Raw genomic sequence first — 16807 nt, 5'->3', positions numbered from 1 at the left:
ATCCATGTGCTGTTTACATGGTGCAAGGAAAATCTTTGACAAAGATGTGTATGTAGTTCTGTTCTTGCAACAACACTGATTCTTATAAAGTACACACACTAAATCCTCTCTCCTAATCATGCCTGTTGAAAAGCCTACATTTTCTCTTTGCTTACAGGCAGCTGTGGTCATGGTAGGATTGTGAATATCAGCCAGCCCTATGTTGTACAGCTGAACTGGAGAGGATTTTCCTTCAAATATGGTTCTTGGGATAGGGATTTGTCTCTTCAGACTCCGCAGAAGGACCTATACTGGGTTGCACCTTTGAACCCAGATGGGAGACTCTTAGAATATTACTGATTTCATAATTCCTATGATGATTTGCTGCTATTAAAAAATGCTCGAGAGTTAAACATTCAATATGGGGAAGGCAGTGGCACCACAGTTTACAATAACTTCATGTATTACAATGTATATAATTCAAGAGATATGGGCAAGCTCAATTTAAACACAAACACATTGGCTGCGAGGAAAACTCTGCCGAATGCTGCTTATGGTAACCATTTCTCTTATGCTGGTGTTGGGTGGCAAGATATGGACTTTGCTGTGGATGAAAGTGGATTGTGGGTAATTTATTCAACGGAGGACAACACGGGTAACATTATGATTAGCAAACTCAATGTGACCACACTTGATGTGCTCCATACTTGGAATACAAGGCAGTACAAGCCATCCATTTCCAACGCTTTCATCATCTGTGGTGTTCTATATGCCACAAGACCTGTTAACACTAGGGCCTTGTCTACACTACGAGAGTAGTTCGATTTTACTTGCATCGAATTTTTGTAATCGATATTGCAAAGTCGAACGTGTGTGTCCACACTAAGGACAGTAATTCGACTTTGTGCGTCCACACTAACGGTGATAGCGTCGACATTCGAAGCGGTGCACTGTGGTCAGCTATCCCACAGTTCCCGCAGTCCCCTCTGCCCATTGGAATTCTGGGTGTAGCCGGCAATGCCTTCTGGGTAACAAAATGAGTCGAGGGTGCTTTTGGGAAACTGTCGTCATCCGTCCATCACTCCCGCCCTCCCTCCCTGAAAGCGCCGGCGGGAAAACAGTTCGCGCGCTTTTCCAGTCATTGACAGCGCGGACGCCACTGTACTCCGAGCATGGAGCCCGCTGCGACCATCGCTGCAGTTGTGGCCGCTCTCAACGTTTCGCAGCTTATCATAAAGGTTTCCCTGAGGCAGATGCAGAAAAGTCAGGCGAGGAGGCTACGGCACCGCGGTGATGTCCTGAAGTCTGAGAGTAGCACAGACCTGTCAGAAAGCAGGCGACCCAGCGCCGAGGACATCACAGTGGCAATGGGTCATGTTGATGCCGTGGAACGGCGATTCTGGGCACGGGAGACAAGCACTGAGTGGTGGGACCGCATAGTGCTGCAGGTCTGGGATGAATCCCAGTGGCTGCGAAACTTTCGCATGCGGAAGGGAACTTTCCTGGAACTTTGTGAGTTGCTGTCCCCTGCCCTGAAGCGCAGTGACACCCGGTTGCGAGCTGCACTGAGTGTACAGAAGCGAGTGGCCATAGCCCTGTGGAAGCTTGCAACGCCAGACAGCTACCGGTCAGTCGCGAACCAGTTTGGGGTGGGCAAATCTACCGTGGGGGTTGTTGTGATGCAAGTAGCGAAGGCAATCGTTGATGTACTGCTGCCAAAGGTAGTGACCCTGGGAAACGTGGAGGCGATCATAGATGGCTTCGCAGCGATGGGATTCCCAAACTGCGGTGGGGCCATAGATGGAACTCACATCCCTATCCTGGCACCGGACCACCAGGCCACCCAGTACATTAACCGAAAGGGATACTTTTCCATGGTGCTGCAAGCACTGGTGGACCACAGGGGACGTTTTACCAACATCTACGTGGGATGGCCGGGCAAGGTTCATGACGCTCGTGTTTTCAGGAACTCTGGTCTGTTTAGACGGCTGCAACAAGGTATTTACTTCCCGGACCACAAAATAACTGTTGGGGATGTGGAGATGCCTATAGTCATCCTCGGGGACCCAGCCTACCCGCTAATGCCCTGGCTCATGAAGCCCTATACTGGCGCCCTGGACACTGAAAAAGAACTCTTCAACTACCGGCTGAGCAAGTGCAGAATGGTGGTGGAGTGTGCTTTTGGCCGTCTCAAGGGGAGATGGAGAAGCTTACTGACTCGCTGTGATCTCAGCGAAACCAATATCCCCATTGTTATAGCAGCTTGCTGTGTGCTCCACAATCTCTGTGAGAGCAAGGGGGAGACCTTTATGGCGGGGTGGGAGGTTGAGGAAAATAGCCTGGCTGGTGATTACTCACAGCCAGACAGCCGGGCGATTAGAAGAGACCAGCGGGAAGCGCTGTGCATCCGGGAGGCTTTGAAAGCAAAGTTCCTGAGTGAGCAGGGTAACCTGTGATTTTATAGTTTGTGTACTGAGAAGCTAAACCTGCCCCCGTTTCTTTACCCAGGTAATGTTGACTATCCTATCCAGTTACATACCCCCTTCACCCCCCCTCCAACACACGTGTCGAAATAAAAATAGTTCTACTTTGTTAAAGCACACCGTTTTCTTTAATACTGTTTTAGCGGGAATTTTTTAAAACTGGGACGCAGACTGTGGTGCGGGGCGGGTCTAGTGTTGTGATGCGAATGCAGCTTCTAAACTCAAGGATTGACAGGCTCCGCTGCGGTGGGATGCTTGTTTCAACGGAGCCTGTCACCCCTCCTGATCGGGACTGTGTGTATGGGAGGTCTATTTGACTTTGTGGCAGGGGGAGGACGGTTACAGATCCCATGCTGTGTGGCTCTGTGATCCTGTCTAAGGACCGGCGCTTAAGATCTGTAACTGCCCTCCCCCGCCACAAAGTCACAGAGCAACCCACCCCCCCCCAACATTACATCAAAACAACCTCCCAGACTAACCGGGGCAACTAGTCACTGCATCACTGCACTGTGTATGTGCCCTGCTGCTGTGCCTGCCCCCGACTATGTACCCTGCCAAAGGAGACTGTCCTGTCCAATTTCCAACCCCCTTTCCCCTCCTCCTCCAAAAGAACATGATTGAAACAGTAGTTAACAGAAACGAATTTTTTATTATCAACTACACATGGCATTGGGAGGTGAAACTTGGACGTGGGCTTGTGTCAGGCAGGAAGGAAAGAACTTTTCAAATTTTGGGAAATGAGAGCCTTCTGCTACTAGAGCTCTCTGCAGGGGTGGAGTGAGAGTTAGCAGGGACTCTGCCGCCTCTCCTTCTTTGCACTTTGGGTGAGGTGGGTATGGGACTTGGTGGCGGGGGAGGGCGGTTAGAGATGGACTGCAGCGGGGCTCTGTCCTCCTGCCTCCGTTCCTGCAGAACATCCACAAGGCGCCGGAGCGTGTCCGTTTGCTCCCTCAGTAGTCCAAGCAGCGTTTGAGTCGCCTGCTGGTCTTCCTGCCGCCACCTCTCCTCCCGATCCATGTTGGCTTGGTGCATTCGGGTCAAGTTCTCCCGCCACTGGGTCTGCTGTGCTGCCTGGGCTTGGGAAGAGGCCATAAGCTCAGAGAACATGTCCTCCCGTGTCCTCTTCTTCCTACGCCTAATCCGCGCTAGCCTCTGGGAGTGTGATTCCAGGCTAGGTTGTGAGACAGTCGCAGACGGGGCTGTGGAAATGGGAAAAAGGGAGTGAATTCCTCTGAAAGATAAATGTAGTTGTGAACAAAGAACATAGTCTTTCTCTGTGAACAAGACCATGCACAGCACCTTTCACATGCGCACTCAGCACAAGGTCGAATTCTCGGCCTTCGCATTCTGTGCCTGGGGTCTTGAACAGCACATTTGAGAAGCGAGGCAGCACAACGGAATTTCTGTTGCAGGCAGACATGGTAAGCCGTACACTTGTGGCAGTTTAAAACTTTTATATTACCACTGGCCTCATTTCACATTTAAATCAATGTCAGTCCCTGCTGCCAGCAATCCGGCAAGCGGGAACTCTGCCCCTGTCCCACCCCCTCGCGGCTGTCCCCGGGAATGATCCCTTTCGGCTGCCCCTCTCCCGCCTCCACCGCGTGGCTGCAAACCAGCGGTGACAGTTCTGTAAAGGAACGGGAAAGCAGTCCCAACACTAACATTCCCCTACCTAATTAAAAGCAGGTCACCATGGCCGACATCACCCTGATGAGGATCTCCGAGAGCGACAAAGAGAGAATGCTCCGGGAAAGCCTCCAAAGACCAGGGCCGTATGCCGCCCTGCTGTGCAGAGCAATGATCCCCGAGTACCTGATAATCTCGTGGCGCGGCAACGTGTCGTACTTCGGAGGACCCAATAAGGCCGCTCTCCCCAAGAACCTCATGCAACGGCTTTCAAGTTACCTCCAGGAGAGCTTCATCGAGATGTCCCAGGAGGATTACTGCTCTATCCCCGCACATATAGACCGCATTTTACTGTAGCTGCAGTAGCAGGGAATACACAGTAGAGCGGCTTGTGCAGGACAATCACTGAAAACCGGACATTGCTAGATTTCTTTTCAAAACTTGCACTGCCCCTTACTAAACCGTTAAGCGCCTAGGGCACACTAATCATGAACAACCCATTCTTTTAATTGTTAATATTCCTGTTTTGTTAAAAATAAATGTTTAGATGTTTACAACACTTACTGGCTGATCCTTCACCAGATTCTGTGTCCGGGGTAATGGCTGGGGACGCTTCGTAGGGGATCTCTGTAAGGGTGATGAAGAGATCCTGGCTGTCGGGGAAATCAGCGTTGTGAGAGCTGCCAACTGCCTCGCCCTCCTCATCTCCTTCCTCATCTTCCCCGTCCCCTAACATGTCTGAGGAACCGGCCGTGGACAGTATCCCATCCTCAGAGTCCACGGTCACTGGTGGGGTAGTGGTGGCGGCAGCACCGAGGATGGAATGCAGTGCCTCGTAGAAACGGGATGTCTGGGGATGGGATCCGGAGCGTCCGTTTGCCTCTTTGGTCTTCTGGTAGCCTTGTCTCAGCTCCTTGATTTTCACGCGGCACTGCGTTGCATCCCGGCTGTATCCTCTCTCTGCCATGTCTTTAGAGATCTTCTCGTAGATCTTTGCATTCCTTCTTTTGGATCGCAGCTCGGAAAGCACGGACTCATCGCCCCACACAGCGATGAGATCCAAGACTTCACGATCAGTCCATGCTGGGGCTCTCTTTCTATTCCCAGACTGCATGGCCATCACTGCTGGAGAGCTCTGCATCGTTGCCAGTGCTGCTGTGCTCGCCACGATGTCCAGACAGGAAATGAGATTCAAACTGGCCAGACAGGAAAAGGAATTCAAATTCAAATTTTCCCGGGGCTTTTCCTGTGTGGCTGGTCAGAGCATCCGAGCTCGCACTGCTGTCCAGAGCGTCAACAGAGTGGTGCACTGTGGGATAGCTCCCGGAGCTATTAGCGTCGATTTCCATCCACACCTAGCCTAATTCGACATGGCCATGTCGAATTTAGCGCTACTCCCCTCGTCGGGGAGGAGTACAGAAGTCGAATTAAAGAGACCTCTATGTCGAACTAAATAGCATCGCAGTGTGGACGGGTGCAGGGTTAATTCGATTTAACGGCGCTAACTTCGACATAAACGCCTAGTGTAGACCAGGCCTAGGAAAGAGGAAATATTTTACACATACAACACAAACACTGAACAGGAAGGTAAAATTAGCATAATTATGGATAAAATGTTAGAAACAATTCAAAGTATCAACTATAACCCCTCAGACCGAGTCCTGTATGTTTACAATGATGGCTATCTTGTTAAATACAATCTTATTTTTCAACCTGTGTTACACTGATATGAATATACACAACAACTAGAGATCACAGAGTCTGATTTTTATATCCCTTTGGACAATGTTAATGTTAAGTTAGGGCCTAATCCTATCAAAAGTAGCTCCTGGTCATAAGGTTTATTCCCATGAGCTGTCCCATTGAAGGATAATAAGCTCTATGCCTGGTAACAATTGGGTGCAAGATTAGGTTCATAGCTTTTTAACTGGTGTTTAGCTACAATGGCAACAGGAGTACTAGAAATGCCTCTGCTATAAAAATAGATTAAGTAGATGTCTTAGTGATGCACAGAACATGCATTGTGATAGGGAGATTGCTCACACACTGACGTGCATTTGGAGGAATGTCTATTTGGATAACACATGGAAACTGCACTGCTGTTTCATCATCATTGCTCAAAGTATGCAAGGCCATAAATATCATATTAAATATTGGCCTCAAATAATTACTAAAAGATTAAAATTAGAGGAGAATTAGAATTTGATCTTTAAAGAGCAGCCATTGGTTAAGCTGAAGCTGTGGAAACGGTTGCCTTGTCTCCTTCTTGCAACCCATCAATGTACTTTAAATGGCAGGGCTCCAATGCATTACTTTCCTAAAGTTGCACTTCATGAAAAAACCTTATTAACCATTTTTGGACAGTTGCATTTTCTTAGCACTGTGTCCTGGGGGCCTGATCCAAAGCCCAATGAAAGCAGTTCCTTGGTATATGGCACATGCTACAACAGAACATAAGCTATGCCATCCTATATGCTCCACTTAGTCCTCTGAGTCCATTTAGTCTGCAATTACTGTGATCTCCATTAGAATCTTTCAAAAACACTCTGAAAACAAGGAGCCAAATTAATTGGCAGAATAATTCCATTGGCATCAATTACCTTACATCGGGGGTGAATCTGGCACATATCTATCAGTTACAGAATACTGAAGTTGGGACAAAATCATATGCTCTTTATTTTTAAAATGCCACATAAGATTTTTTTATCAATATCTGTACTGTAATCATGTCAGAAATAATGTGATGTACAGTTATGAAAATGCAGTAAATGTTTGCTGGTTTTCTTTTATTAATTCTATCTTTGTCTTCTTATAATCTGAATCAGTAGATGTGAATGATTAATTTTTGTTTAATAAAGTGTTATAAAAATCCAAACCCTATAGTTGTTTGTCATTGCGCAACAGCTGGGAAACATTTGGGATGCAGCAACAAGCCAGCTTCACCAAATGATATTGGAAACAGAAATCGTATTCCTTTGGGTTGAGAGTGTTTAAGAGCTCCTGGAACAACACAAAGGTGTGAATCAATATGTCAGTAACTAGAGGAGGGACTTTATTTCCACCCATTGAAATATGTTCACCAATTAGATTAACATTCCCCACCAAATTGAGATGTTACTTGAGAGGTCTGAGGCTGAGGACACATTTTTAAGTCAGATGCTGCCACTTACCAGGTACAGTAACTCCCCACTTAAAGTCGTCCAGGTTAACATTGTTACGTTGCTGATCAATTAGGGAACATGCTCATTTAAAGTTGTGTAATGCTCCCTTCTAACGTCGTTTGGCAGCCACCTGCTTTGTCTACTGCATGCAGGAAGAGCAGCCCATTGCAGCTAGCTGGTGGGGGCTTGGAACCAGGGTGGACTGGCAGCCCTCCAATCAACTTCCTGCTCCCTTAAGTTCCCTGTGCAGCAGCTGCCTGCAGTTCAGCTGTGTCCCTCCCCCCACTGCCATGTGCTGCTCCTGCCCTCTGCCTTGGAGCTGCTCCCTGATATTACTGCTTGCTGTGCCGAGGTGCGGGGGAGGGAAGGAAGAGGGGGAGTAATGTCAGGGTGTCCCCCTCCACCCTGCTCATGCACCCTGCTTACCCCATCTTCCATAGAGCAGGGCTCAGGACGGAGGGAGCTTGCAGCAGCTGCGGTCTCAGCAAGCTGATCTAATTAATAAGGCAGTTTACTTAAGGGAAATGCACATATCTCCCTCCATTCCTGCTGCCTTGCAGAGTGAGAGAGTTAACCCTTGAGGGCTCAGCCAATTGCTAGTTCATCATTTAGCAGTAAGGGAAATATCCCACCCTCTGACTCCTCCACCTCAACCAAGCTTCACAATCATCATCGTTGTGTACCAGTATTAAATTGTTTAAAACTTATACTGTGTGTGTGTATAGATAGATAGATGGATAATATAGTCTTTTGTCTGGTGAAAAAAACACCCTCATTTACAGTAATTCTTATGGGGAAATTGGATTTGCTTAACATCGTTTCGTTTAAAGTTGCATTTTTCAGGAACATAACTACAACGTTAAGTGAGGAGTTACTGTATCTGCATCTGTTCCCTGAAAGTGTGTGAAATGAATTTGAAAGCCAGCCATCACTGGCACAGTAATCTGATCCATGAGCATGGGCCTTTAAAGAATTCACAATAGTTCAACTGAGGGTTTGTTTAACTATAAAAAGCTAAAAGACAGCAGAACATTTATTGCTTCACATTTTTTGGGGTGGCATCCCATTAATACGCAAGGGTGCCCTATTCACAGGCATAAAATGCAGCTCTATATGACATGACATTTTAAGGAGCAATTTGGGGATAAGGAGCAATGCACAAAGAGGACTTAGGTTCAGTGTTGCAACACCTAACTTTAGGTCCCCTGCCACTTAGTGGAATCTCCAGCCCTGACTCAGGTACACAGGCTCCCTATAAATTTATGTGGAGAGTTGGGCACCTAAGAGTGGGATTCACAGAAGCTGAGTGGGATGCTGCTGAAGGTAGCCAGTAGCAAATGCTGAGTAGAGGGTTGGGCTCAAGTCCACTTAATGCCACTTGGGATTCACAGCTGTGAACCCTCAGCTGGAATTAGGTGTTTAACCCAGGTCAGCCCTGTCTGAAGGGGGAAAAGAAAAGGCAACTTGGAGGTTTTATACACAGTATTTAAAGCATTCAGCCTGGTTGTGGGAGACCAGGGTTCAAATCCCCACTCTTCTTGTGTCAGTGCAGGCACTTGAACCCAGGTCTTCCACTGCCCAAGTGACTATGCTAAGCACTGGACTACAGGAAGAGTCGGGGGAGGGGCTTTCATAATCTCACGTGTTGAAGCTGCTTCACTTTGTATGAAATACTTAAATAGTCAGTGGGCCAAAGAGCAGTCAGAATGACTCTATAGCAGTGGGATTACAGTATCTAGTTTACAGACCCAAGTTCTAGTCCTGCACCAATGACTGTTTAAGCCTGGACCATTACTCAGTTCTAAACTGTCACCACATCTTATTGTCACTGTGAGAAATCTTGTGATTAGCAAAAAACTTGCTAGTAGCAGGCAGGGCCAAACCAGTCGACTTTCTTTTGTAGGAGATTCCTATTTACCAAACAGGCTGTGCAATGTCAACTCACTCTGTATCTAATATCAGAAAGACTAAAGCAAAGGGCAAGTCTAGCCGATTTTGTGCATTTCCCACTTGCAATTTTTGAGTGTCACATCAGCTGGACAGCTCCATGCCTTTCTGTACTGTCCAAAGAGAGAGTGCCTCTTCACAGTCATGGAGGTGCCTAATTTAGGGTAGGTCCCAAATGGCCTCATACTGTAAATGAGTTTCTGATCTGGTACTCTCCAATTTACAAAGAGGAGCACGGTGTCCCCAGTCCCTGCACAGGCTTGCAAAATTGAACGGCAGTGCAACGGGAAAGCAAGCGCCTTCCATTGAAGCAAATGACAAAACTTCCTTTTTCTTCAATGGGAGCGAGACTGCAATGAACCGACACCTGGACACAAATTCAGTTGTTTGGAGATCCATTCCTGACCTGATTCCTCTCCACGGTCTTGCATCTTGGCCTGTCTGTCTATCATCTCCTTGTGGATATTTTGCTATCTATTTCATTGTAACTTGGTTAAAATTGAGCTCCTTTCATTCCTCTTGAGATCTCCACTGCATTCTCAGTCACTATTGACAGTACTACCGTCCTTCCTGTCACTCAGACTCATCATGAGTCATCTCTGACTCTTCACCGTCTCTAGAGCCATGCATCCAAGCTGGATCCAAACCTTGCCACTTCTTCCTCTCTCGCATTTCCATTATCAGGCCTATTCCCTCAGTCTACATGACTAAAATTCTCTCCGGTGCTTATCTGCATCCTCTCGGACCTTTCTGGCACCCACCACACTCTCCTGTCTAGTCAAAATGATGTTTCAAAGTCACCTTTTTGACCTGTCACAGTGACAATGTCAGTCCCCTTCTCGAGTCCCATAGAACATGTCATATGCAAGCTTTTTGTTCCTCCTTTATCGGACTTTCACAACCTAACCCTTCCCCACTTGTCTACTCTTGTATCCAATCCTGCCTCTTCTGCTCTGCCAATGCTGTCAGCCCCTATCATCCATTAGTTCACCTGTCACACAAGCACCTTCCCATTTTCTTCCATTCTGACTCTTATGCAGGATCACTCCCTCTAAACTAATCCATAAATCCATTACACTGTGCTTCTCCAAATAGCACCTTAAGACCAACTTCTTCCAGATCCCTGTGGTCAGTTGCCAACTCATTACAGCTAAGCAGATGTCTCCAGTAGGAACTTTTGATATTTATCGTACTTAATTATATTAAAGACATGAACCAACTCAAAACTGTCCATCTGTTCACATAGTTGGCCTCTGTAAACTCGTGGTCTTGTTACTTTTACCCTCATTGTTTATCCCTCATTCTTTTAAATTGATGTTACAATTACTTGTTACCTCTCAGCTTCAATTTTGATGTATGTTCTTCTAGGGAGGAACTGCCTTTTTGCTCTGCATTAGAACAGCATTGAGCACCAATTGTGGCCTCTAGGTACTTCTGGGATACAAGCAATAAATAATAGCATGCCTGGGATTTTTTTTGCATCTGTGTTTTTGTCTGAAATTTCATGCGTGCAGCTATGTGGATTGAATATAAATTGGCTTTGAAAACAATATGTAAACATTCTGTTGGAAACAGTGTTTCAACAGTTATGTGCACATAATAACATTTAAATTTAATGAATTCATCCCTAAATGTATAAGGTGTAAGAGATGGGGATCTCTTTCTCCTGTAGATATTACATTGTTTTTTTGTGATTGAATATTAGTGCTCCTGAAAGTTAGAGACTAACAACTCCAGTCTGAGGCAATCACAGAGCACAAAGCCAATGGGCAGTCTTGTGCACTATGGTGGGACTCAGTCATAAAAACAACATTTAGCATATCTCTTGAGAATAGATTGAAAAATCATGAATTGCAGTCTCTGCTGAAGATTTTGAGGAATTCTGTTCCTATTTGTTCTAAGTCTGTTTTCAAACTCTAACAAATAGTTCTAGTGTTAATTACTTAACACTCTTTAGTTAGTTATTTGCCAGTGTAACACCCTTGGAGTTGAGGGAGCATGGCCCCTTTAAAACCTTGTTCTGAGGCAGAAGAAGTGCATGGTGTTTCAGGAGCCTGGGGAGTGGGAGAGTGACAGGGCAAGACAAGAGGGGTACACCGAGCAGGCCCTCATGTAAAGGAGCAGCGGAGAACTAGCCCAGAGCCTGGGAGGGACAAAGTGGCTGACTGGGGCCACCCCAGGACTGGATCCAGGATAAGCGCTGTGTCAGGGAGGAATCACCTGATAAGGACAAACTGTTAGGCCCAAAAACCGAAAAACATGTTTATCTCGGCTTCTGCTTGTTATCCCAGTAAACATGCTTATCTCAGTTCTCACTGTCGTTTCCCATGCATGAAGCTGCACGTATACAGGATGTATAGAAGATATATGGAAAAGGGGAGGGGGTTGGACGGACCCTGGGAAAGGAATGTGAAGGACGGGAAGCTAAACAGATGTATCCTGATTACTACTAGAACTGAATTTAAACAATGCATAGGTTAGCAGAATTTAGACACGCTAATTTGTTTGTCTCTCTGTATAAAAGAAGCCCAGTTGTGCTTGTAAGGTGTGTTCCTCCCTCTGGCATGAGTCGAGGGGGACACCCGCTCAGCTGACTGATCAATAAAGAACTTGAAGCCGTCTTCTAGACTCCCGTGCCTCCTTGGGGTAATTGGGCAGCTCCAGGGGGGAAACGAGCCCATTTGGCTAACAAAACCAGAGCCTGACCCAGAGCTCTATGGGGCTGTGAGTACTGGGGCTTGTGACCTTGCATTGGGAATAAAGAGGGAGGCTGTAGCTAGTTAAGTGGGGAGGTTGTTGCTCTGTGTGGCTTTGTAGAGAGCAGCAGAAGAGGGCACCGGAGGGGTTTGCTGGGGAAAGTTTACTGGCACCGAAGACTCACTGCCAGACTGGAACTTTGCGCAGGACTCCTGAACTCTGAGTGTAGATGCATTGCTCAGTGGCTGCCCCTTTCAGACTATGGTATCACTGGGGCCTTGTGTTGGATGTAACCCTCCTATCTTCCCCCCCTTGTTGTTTTTCTCCATTCATCCCTCTGTGATGAAGTATTTCCCTTTCCTATATTCCTTGTACTATTCTGTTGCAGGCTGTTTACTCCAGGGGATGTGGAGCAGGTATTCCTGGGTTGGAAGGGACACATCTGTACATGCTCGTGCACCATGCATTTCATGAGCAGAGGTGTATACCTGGCACGGTTCACCCCCGTCCCTGATACCTGCCCTTTTTGCGGTGTGAGGGAGACCTTGCTGCATGTCTATTTGGAGTGTGCCAGGTTGCAGCCCCTTTTCCATCTCCTCCAGAACCTTCTCCTAAGGTTCTGACCACACTTTCCCCTGCACCTTTTGGTTTATGCACACCCAGTCCATATCCTCACGAAATCATGAGACCTCCTCATCAACCTCCTCCTGGAGCTGGCCAAGGTGGCCATCTATAATGTCAGGAGGAGGATGCTGGACGAGGGGGTGCTCTGCAACTGTGCGGGCTACTTCCGTTCCTTCCTCAGCTCACCTGTCCAGGCAGAGTTCCTCCACGTGGTGTCCGCTGTCTGCCTAGATACTTTTGAGGAGCAGTATCACTGTGCGAGGTTCTCCGCTCGGTGTCCCCTTCCTGATCTGTGATGTACCTGTGACCCTCACTCCTGACCCTGCTATTCATTAGTTGGCCTCTATAATTATTTGAAACCCAGGTCCAGTAGTTCCTCCCCTTAGGGTGGAAGAGGGGCCTTCAGATGTGGGCAGCCTTGCACCTGCCTGCCTCCTGGATTTCCATAGGTGCAGGCCTTCTTGGAGTCCTCATCATTGTGCCAGAGGCTGTTCCTGGCAGGAACCACCAGGATTGGAGACCTTCTGGACTACAACCAGGGGGACTGGGTGGGTCCCTGGGTGCTAGGTCAGTGCATGGGGCTCTCCACCCCTCATACCCCCCAATGCGTACTCCAGGAGGAGACAGGAGAAGATCAAGAATGAGCTCTCAGAACTGGAGACTCTCATACAATACCAGCCTTCTACACAAACTTCCACGTGGCTGGACTTTACAAAAATGAGACAAGCCATTTACAATGCACACTTCACTTCTCTACAGAGGAAAAAGGACTGTAAGCTATCTAAACTAATACCTGCCACTGGGGGCTATAACAATGGTACCCTCAACTCATCTAACAACATTGTCAATCTTTCCAACCACACACTTAGCCCAGCAGAAGAGTCTGTCCTATCTCGGGGACTCTCTTTCTGTCCCACCATCCCCACGAACATGATACAGTTCTGCGGTGATCTGGAAGCCTACTTTCGTCGTCTCCGACTCAAGGAATATTTTCAACACACCACTGAACAGTGCACTGACCCACAGGAACCCTCCTACCAACACTACAAGAAGAAGAACTCTGCGTGGACTCCTCCTGATGGTCGAAATGACAGACTGGACCTCTACATAGAGTGTTTCCGCAGACGTGCACAGGCTGAAATTGTGGACAAACAACATCACTTGTCCCATAACCTCAGCCGTACAGAACGCAATGCCATCCACAGCCTCAGAAACAACTCTGACATTATCATCAAAGGGGCTGACAAAGGAGGTGCTTAGTCATAATGAACAGGTCAGATTATGAACAGGAGGCTGCCAGGCAATTCTCCAAGACCACATTCTACAGGCCACTATCCTCTGATCCCACTGAGGAATACCAAAAGAAACTATACCATCTGCTCAAGAAACTCCCAGCTACAGTACGGGAACAAATCTACATGGACACACCCCCAGAACCCCGACCAGGGGTATTCTATCTGTTACCCAAGATCCATAAACCCGGAAACCCTGGACGCCCCATCATCTCAGGCATTGGCACTCTGACAGCAGGATTATCTGGCTATTTGGACTTTCTCCTCAGACCCTATGCTACCAGCACTCCCAGCTATCTTCGAGACACCACCGACTTCCTGAGGAAACTACAATGCATTGATGTTCTTCCTGAAAACACCATCCTGGCCACCATGGATGTAGAAGCACTTTATACCAATATTCCACATGAGGATGGACTACAAGCTGTCAGGAACAGTATCCCTGATGAGCCACAGCACGCCTGGTGGCTGAGCTTTGTGACTTTGTCCTCACCCACAACCACTTCAGATTTGGGGACAACTTATACCTTCAAGTCAGTGGCACTGCTATGGGTACTCGCATGGCCCCACAGTATGCCAACATTTTTATGGCTGACTTAGAACAACGCTTCCTCAGCTCTCGTCCCCTAGTGCCCCTCCTCTACTTGCACTACATTGATGACATCTTCATCATATGGACCCACGGAAAGGAGGCCCTTGAAGAATTCCACCTGGACTTCAACAATTTCCACCCCACCATCAACCTCAGCCTGGACCAGTCCACACAAGAGATCCACTTCCTGGACACTACAGTACAAATAAGTGATGGTCACATAAACACCACCCTATACCGGAAACCTACTGAACGCTATACGTACCTACATGCCTCCAGCTTCCATCCAAGACACATCACACGATCCATTGTCTACAGCCAAGCCCTAAGATACAACTGAATTTGCTCCAACCCCTCAGACAGAGACAAACACCTACAAGATCTTTATCAAGCATTCGTAAAACTACAATACCCACCTGGGGAAGTGAGGAAACAGATTGACAGAGCAAGACGGGTACCCAGAAATCACCTACTACAGGACAGGCCCAACAAGGACAATAACAGAACACCACTGGCCATCACATACAGCCCCCAGCTAAAACCTCTCCAGCGCATTATCCACGATCTACAACCTATCCTGGAAAATGATCCCTCACTCTCACAGACCTTGGGAGGCAGGCCAGTCCTCGCTTACAGACAACCCCCCAACCTGAAGCAAATACTGACCAGCAACTACACACCACACCACAGAAACACCAACCCAGGAACCTATCCCTGTAGCAAACCTCGTTGCCTACTCTGTCCCCATATCTACTCTGGCAACAGCATCAGAGGACCCAACCACATCAGCCACACCATCAGGGGCTCATTCACCTGCACATCCACTAATGTCATATATGCCATCATGTGCCAGCAATGCCCCTCTGCCATGTACATTGGCCAAACCGGACAGTCCCTCCACAAAAGAATAAATGGACACAAATCGGACATCAGGAATGGTAACATACACAAGCCAGTAAGTGAACACTTCAATCTCCCTGGTCATTCTATTACAGATTTAAAAGTCACTATCATTGAACAAAAAAACTTCAGAAACAGACTTCAAAGAGAAACAGCAGAACTAAAATTCATTTGCAAATTCAACACCATTAATCTGGGCTTGAATAGGGACTGGGAGTGGCTGGCTCACTACAGAAGCAGCTTTTCCTTTCCTGGAATTGACACCTCCTCATCTATTATTGGGAGTGGACTACATCCACCCTGATTGAATTGGCCTTGTCAACACTGGTTCTCCACTTGTGAAGTAACTCCCTGCTCTCCATGTGTCAGTATATAATGCCTGCATCTGTAACTTTCACTCTATGCATCCGAAGAAGTGAGGTTTTAACTCACGAAAGCTTATGCCCAAATAAATCTGTTAGTCTTTAAGGTGCCACCAGACTCCTTGTTGTTTCAGGAGGAGACAGCAGCCTTACCTCCCATCTCTCGGGCTTTTCCTGAGTGGGTCCTGTGGGAGGATGCTCCCCGCCCACTCCTTACCACTGGCCTTCCAGACATTTTCATTGGGCTCCTGTCATGTGAGCCAGTCCCCCCCCGCCCCCCTGGCTCCCTCCCCCCTGCAATCTGAGCCAGCTGCATGATCTGCAGCTAGTTCATTTCTGAACCGCGCCAAGGAAACATCTGTACACACTCGTGCTCCACACATTTCATTTCCTTACCCTTGTGTCCTGCCCCGATACTAAGTGGTGGGACCTTTTGCCATCCCTTGGGGGTGAGGAACCCCGTTGGGCCAGCCTGTTTTCCACCTTGGTCCCAAGGCCTGCCAGGGACATCAGCTGGTGGCTCCTTAATGGAGCCATGAGCCCGGGTATGTACTTGGCGCAGTTCACCCCCATCCCCGACACCTGCCCCTTTTGTGGCATGAGGGAGACCCTGGCACACATTTATTTTGAGTATGCCATATTGCAGCACCTTTTCTGGCTCCTTCAGAACCTTCTCCTAAGGTTCTGCCTGCACTTTTCCACACACCTCCTGATTTATGCACACCCTGTCCATGGCCCCATGAAGTCGTGGGATCCCTGGCCTACCTCCTCCGGGCATTGACCAAAGTGGCCATCTATAAAGTCAGGAGGAGTATGCTGGATGGGGAGGTGCGCTGCGACTGTGGAACCTATTTCTGTTCCTCCCTCTGATCATGTGTCTGGCCAGCTTTCCTCTGGCCCACATCTGCTGGCTCCCAGATACCTTGGAGGAGCAGTGGGTGCTATCTGGGGTTCTCTGCTTGGTGTCCCCCTCCAGCTCCCAGCTTATGACCCCATGATCTCACTCCTGAAACCTGTTTTCTTATTAGTTGTCCCCAAAATCAATTGGGACCTAGGTTTAGTCGCTCATCCCCTTAGGCTGGGGGAAGGGCCTTCAGACATCAGATGTGGACATCCGATTCCTCCAGGAACTGATGAGGTG

At 47.8% G+C, this 16807-nt stretch overlaps 2 protein-coding genes across 5 annotated transcripts in view; one reads left to right on the top strand and one right to left on the bottom strand.

Moving 5' to 3' along the window:
* Nucleotides 1–16807, top strand: part of LOC101935734 (olfactomedin-4-like) — a 253106-nt gene that overhangs the window by 176528 nt on the left and 59771 nt on the right. Inside the window, exon 5 of one of the 4 annotated variants that reach the window (XM_065578763.1) lies at nt 158–715. The exons of 2 other annotated variants lie outside the window; for them this stretch is intronic. In XM_065578763.1, the coding sequence (XP_065434835.1) occupies nt 158–339 (182 nt within the window). In that variant the 3' untranslated portion in view covers nt 340–715. Of the gene's footprint in view, nt 1–157; nt 716–16807 lie in introns of those variants that run through there. One more of the 4 variants, XM_065578765.1, reaches the window with a different exon arrangement.
* LOC135977489 (uncharacterized) lies at nt 3092–5630 on the bottom strand. Its single transcript, XM_065578768.1, has 2 exons — nt 4656–5630; nt 3092–3661 (listed from the first exon to the last, which is right to left on the bottom strand). The coding sequence occupies exons 1-2, from the start codon at nt 5230–5232 to the stop codon at nt 3186–3188; spliced, it is 1053 nt and encodes a 350-aa protein (XP_065434840.1). The 5' UTR covers nt 5233–5630; the 3' UTR covers nt 3092–3185.

Source organism: Chrysemys picta, unplaced genomic scaffold (assembly GCF_011386835.1).
Source record: "Chrysemys picta bellii isolate R12L10 unplaced genomic scaffold, ASM1138683v2 scaf1, whole genome shotgun sequence".
In the NCBI taxonomy this organism is placed as follows: domain Eukaryota; kingdom Metazoa; phylum Chordata; order Testudines; family Emydidae; genus Chrysemys; species Chrysemys picta.
This window is presented reverse-complemented; position numbering and strand designations above follow the sequence as displayed.